General features: G+C 41.4%; 1 protein-coding gene across 1 annotated transcript; it reads left to right on the forward strand.

The window, feature by feature from the left end:
• The first annotated feature begins 3,450 nt into the window (after positions 1-3,450).
• On the forward strand, positions 3,451-5,406 carry LOC135116055 (uncharacterized). The gene is made up of 2 exons (XM_064033268.1): positions 3,451-4,303; positions 4,538-5,406. The coding sequence occupies exons 1-2, from the start codon at positions 4,098-4,100 to the stop codon at positions 5,004-5,006; spliced, it is 675 nt and encodes a 224-aa protein (XP_063889338.1). The 5' UTR covers positions 3,451-4,097; the 3' UTR covers positions 5,007-5,406.
• The last annotated feature ends 368 nt before the right edge of the window (positions 5,407-5,774 follow it).

A 5,774-nucleotide genomic window follows, 5' to 3' on the forward strand; every position in this document is an offset into this window, starting at 1 on the left:
TTTCATATATGACCTTGTACTGTGGATGGCTATCCATTTTACTATGTTGCCAAAGGAATTCTGGGCCGTTCCACCAGATCTTGCTATTACGCAATTCATTTGCTGTCATGCCTCTAGATGCATGATCTGCTGGGTTATACTGTGTCTCTACAAATTTCCACCGATCTGGTGAAGTGTGATCTCTAATTGTTTCTACTATGTTAGCAACATATACATGGAATCTCTTTGCTTCATTTGCAATGTAACCAAGGACTACTTTGCTGTCTGTGCAAAATACTTCTTCCACATTATTATACTCATATTATTTTCAACTTTTTCTACTTCCCCAAAGTCATCAGGTTTGTAACATCTAGGTACTTTAAGCTGGTCTAGTTTGTGCAGGTTGTCTTTCCATTTTATCCATTTAGGTTTGACATAATCTGGCATCTCATCATCCCATTCAACTGCATTCTTACATAATTCTTGTAAAATTTACTTTCCAGTCAGTATGAGAGGTGACACTAGACCTAATGGATCATATATAGAGCTCACTGTTGACAGAATGCCTCTCCTGGTGAGTGGCTTGTCTTTCAGCTTTATTCTGAATTGAAATGTGTCAGATTCTATGCACCACTCAACTCCCAAAGTTCTTTCTATAGGCAGTGTGTCTTCATTCTTACTAAAATCCAAACTTTTAACTCCATCTGCTCTCTCATGAGGAGAAATTGCAGCCAGTACATCTTTGATGTTTGACAAAAACTTATGAAGATTAAAACCTCCTTTGTAATATAATTCTTTGCTCTGCTGAAAAAGAGTGACAGCTTCATCCATTGTAGCTAATGACTTCAAACCATCATCAACATAAAAGTTATTTCTTACAAACTTGGCTGAATCAGATCCACACCCATAGTCATCTGCAGCTTTCTTAAGTGCAAAGTTAGTCACACTTGGAGACGATGTAGCCCCAAGCAGGTGAGCTGTCATCCTGTATTCAGCTATCTCATCATTAAGGTCACCATTTTTCCACCAAAGGAATCTTAACATGTCTCTATGTTCTGGGTTGACCTTCACTTGATGGTACATTGCTTCTATATCACATACAAGTGCAATGCTTTCTTGCCTAAACCTACACAACACTCCAACAAGTTTGTTGGTAAGGTCTGAGCCTTGTAACAGGTGACTGTTTAATGATTGGTTCCTGTAGTTCGCACTACAGTCAATTACAACTCTCAACTTCTTTGGGTTCCTCGGATGATAGACTTCATGATGTGGAATGTACCAGACCTTACCATTATTCCTAACTAAATCCTTTGTTGGTACAACCTCTGCATAACCTTTTGTAATCATATCATCCATAAACACCTTGTAATCTCCTTTGTGTTGATTATCTTTCTCAAGTTTAGCTCTTAACTTCTTGAGTCTCTGCTCTGCTAATAGTCTGTTGTTTGGAAGCTTGACATTATCATCTTTAAGAGGAAGGGGTAAGTCATAATGCCCATCCTTTAGCTGCTGTACTTCTTCTTTCATCTTACTCATAAACCTTTTATCTTCATATGATACTGGAGTGTCAGCTGACTTTGTTACTAAAGTCAATTTCAAACACTTGAGAAGGATTAATCATCTCTTTAGTTTTAGTAGGAACCACTAAGAAATGAACCCCCTTTTCTTCATTGATTTCTACTTCTTGTGTCACTGTTCTGTAGACTACCACTGTATCCTCCACTGGACTTGTATGAGGAGAGATTCTACCAATGATCCCCCAACCTAGTTCTGTTCTACGAGCATAGGGATGCTTCTTACTATCACCTGCTATTTGCTCTTCTGCCATAATGGCTTCTGTGCAATCAAGACCAATGAGGAGTCCTATGTCAACTTTTGGGTCATATTTCATTAGTTTGTCAGAGATTGCCTTTAAGTGAGGCCAGTTACAAGCAATCTCGGGCCTTGGTATCTGACTCCGTCCAGCTGAGATGTTTACAGTTGAATATGCTGAAGGGATTAGTATTTCCACTTCTTCATTATAACCTCTCACTTTAAGTCCATGAATTTTGGTAGAATCAGTGATTTGTTTCCCACTTATTGTATGAATATTAAGGGATACTGGTGGGCCACTAACTCTCAATTTATTCAGAGTGCTTTCCTTGGTGAATGAAGCATCAGACTGCTCATCCAGCAGGGCATACAGTAAAACTTTATCCTCTTCATTACTAACATGATGTAACCATACAGGAACTATCATGGTGTGCATGTCATGTGTCACTGATTCTGTCACTTTGACTTTATTTGCTACTACTGTTGTGGGTTTATCACTTAATTAATTCCAAGTATTCCCTCTTGTGCTCAGACAAGGCTCCCATGACTGGACTCCTGTTTGGGGATGACCTTTCTCAAGCCACCAGGCAAATTGAAGAGGCAGAGAGGCTGAAAAGCAAGCTAATGAGTGATCCATTCATTATGGATATAGTGGTACACTGTCATCTTGATATAGATGAGGATAGTATTGGACATTTATTTAGTGAGGATATCCAGTATGTGTTTAGTGAGGAAGAAACAGCTGTTATGCATCCGGAGGTTAATAAGTTGTTAGATTTAAAGGCCATCAAGAAGGCACATAGACAGGATCATCAAATCATTTCACCCATCTTCCTGAGAAAGAATAAGATGGGGGACTATAGGATGGTGTTAAATCTAAAGAAACTGAACAGGCACGTGGACTGTAAACACTTTAAGATGGAGAACTTTGAACAAGTGATACAGCTAGATAGTCAAGATGATTTCATGGCCTTTATTGATCTTAAGAAGGCATATTATTCAGTGCGAATAGCAGAGGAACAACAGAAATATCTTTGTTTCAGATGGTCGGGTAAGATCTACCAATTCACCTGTCTGCCAAATGGTATTTTGGAAGGATCTCATTTCCTTACAAAACTCATGAAGCCTGTTTTCTCAACACTAAGAAAGATGGGCCATACCATTACTAGTTTTATAGAAGATACGCTTATGTGTAGTAGCTCTTTGCCTGGGTGTATGAGTGCATGAATGACATTATTCAGTTGTTGCAGAGAGTTGGTTTCTGCATAAATGTGGAGAAATCTGTATCGAATCCCACTACACATATAGAGTATTTAGGCAATGTGATAGATTCAGTGGCCATGACAGTTACCCTGCCTGAGCGTAGGCGGGATAAGATTCTGCAACACTGTTCTCTTTTAGTCACTAAAACGAAAGAGAAAATTAGAGTAGTGACTAGAGTGGTTGGACTCCTGGTGGCAGCAATCCCAGCTGTAGAGATGGGGAAGCTGCATTATAGGAGGATGGAAAGGGCGAAGATCAAGGCTTTGGAAAAGGTGTGTGGAGATTTTAATGGATGGATGGATATTATTGATGAGATTAGGACAGATTTGAACTGGTGGATTATGGAACTAGAGACTCAGGACAGGAAGATATTCAGAAAGGCACCAGATATTGAGATGTTTACAGATGCATCAAATCTAGGTTGGGCAGGTTGTCTTGATGGCCTCATTACTAATGGCAGATGGTCCCCTGATGAGGTACTTTTGCACATTAATGCACATGAACTAATGGGTATATTATTCACCTTGGAATCTTTTACCCATCTCCTAAGAGGATTGCACATCAAGGTGCTGTGTGATAACACTACAGCGATTAATTACATGAATGAGATGGGCAGAATTAAGTCGGTGGTTTGTGATGACATTTGTCTTGGTATATGGGATTGGTGATTAAAAATGGTGCCTGGATTACAGCTTCTCACATACCAGGCAAGTGCAGTGTGTTGGCAGACACTTCATCCTGTTCCTTTAATGACAGGCATGAGTGGCAGCTGAACAAGATGATATTTCAGAAGTTGTGAAATATCTGTGGGACTCCTTGCATAGACCTGTTTGCTTCCCGTTTAAACAAGCAAGTGGCTCAATTCTGTTCCTGGACACCGGACCCAGAGGCAGCCTATATTGATGTTTTTACAATTCCATGGGCACAGTTTGAATTAGTTTACCTCTTTCCTCCATTCTCTGATCCCTAGATGTCTACAGAAGTTACGGGAGGAAAGGGCCCAAGGATGGATTGTTGTTCCACTCTGGCTGTCACAACCTTGGATGGGCGTGCTACTTCGGCTGCTGGTAGAGGACCCTTGGCTCATATGGAGCAAGAGGAATGTGCTCCTGCATCCGTCCTCTGCGGAGGAGCACCCAATAATGAGGCACACCAGTTTGATGGCTTGTCAGCTGTCAGGACACAACTTGGAGCACATGGCTTCCTGGAAACCAGGGACTGAAAGACAATACAGCCCTCACATCAAGAGGTGGTCACACTTTTGTATTCGAGGGAACATTAATCCCTTTACTCCCTCTGTTGCCGACATCTTAAATTTTTTGTCTCATACTTTTCACAGAGATGTGGGCTATGAGAGTATTAACACAGCAAGGGGTGCTCTCTCAGCCCTAGGCATCGTGATGGAAGGATGCAGGGCAGGGAATCACCCTTTCATGAATAGTTTTCTGTGCAGGGTTTTCAACTTGTGCCCTTCTATGCCCAGGTATGCAGCGATCTGGGAGGTGAAACCTGGGTTGCAGAGGATAAGGACCATGGACCCACTGCACAGCATTTCTTTGAAGGACCAGTCACTCAAGTTGGTGATGCTGATGGCACTGATGCAAGCAGCCAGGGTTCAAACATTGCACTTGTTAATGCTGAGGAACATCGCCTTTGGAGAAGACTCTGTTTCAGTTTTGTTAGGGGGTAACATCAAGCAATGCAAGTCCAAGTTTAATGTTCATACAATTGAGTTTAGAGCTTATACTCAGGATAACAGGCTGTGTGTATTTATGACCATGAAGGAACATATAGAGAGAACTGAGAAGCTCCTGACAGAATTTGTGAATGCAGATGGGAAACTACTCATCAGTTACATAAAACCTTATAGGAGTGTTTCTGAAGACATGGTGGCCAGGTGGCTCAAGACAATGTCAGATAGTGTGGGATTGACACCAAGAGGTTCACTGTAGGTAGTCTTAGACCTGCCTTGGCATCTATGGCCAAGGCACTGGCCGTGGTAATTGCCATCATGGCCAAGGCTGGTTGGATGTGGGAGGCCATGTTTGCTAGGTATTATAATAAAGATATACTCCGGGACACAGACCCATTTCAAGAGGTGATGCTGGGTTCTGTGTAATTCATGTTTATGTATATGTTATGTTGGGTTTTACATGTTTTGTTTTATTATGTTCAGTGAGGGTAATGTTATGTTTCCATAATGAAGATTGGGCTCTCTTTCTAGGAAGTTTTCTTTACACCTGTTTATATGATGTGGCATTTGACAGGATTAGATGGATACAACAACCACATGACTTTAAAATCTCATGTGACAGCGCCATCTAGTAGACAGGTGATTTGCTGAAGTAAAATTACTGAAGTACATGAAACTTACTGTAGGTCAGTTGAAATGTACTTCGGATTTTGCGAGGCAATTCACCTCTGCTAGATGGGAGCTTTCACATCCCCTCCACTCCCTCCCTTTGTTAAGTGGTGGATCTTGGGTTTCCCAATGACACTTTCCAGACCGGAATGATTGGGAGGTGATGATTCATGTGGGTGGTTGTACTATTTAAAGACTGACAGTGTGGCGAAGCGCAGCATGTCTCGTGTGAAAGCTCCCATCTGGCAGAGGTGATTTGCCTTGCAAAATCCGAAGCACATTTCAACTGACCAACAGTAAGTCTCATGTACTTCAGTAATTTTGCTAGCACCTTTCTCTGCTCTCTAGGGTCGTTCAG

Source organism: Scylla paramamosain, chromosome 30 (genome assembly GCF_035594125.1).
Source record: "Scylla paramamosain isolate STU-SP2022 chromosome 30, ASM3559412v1, whole genome shotgun sequence".
In the NCBI taxonomy this organism is placed as follows: Eukaryota; Metazoa; Arthropoda; class Malacostraca; order Decapoda; family Portunidae; genus Scylla; species Scylla paramamosain.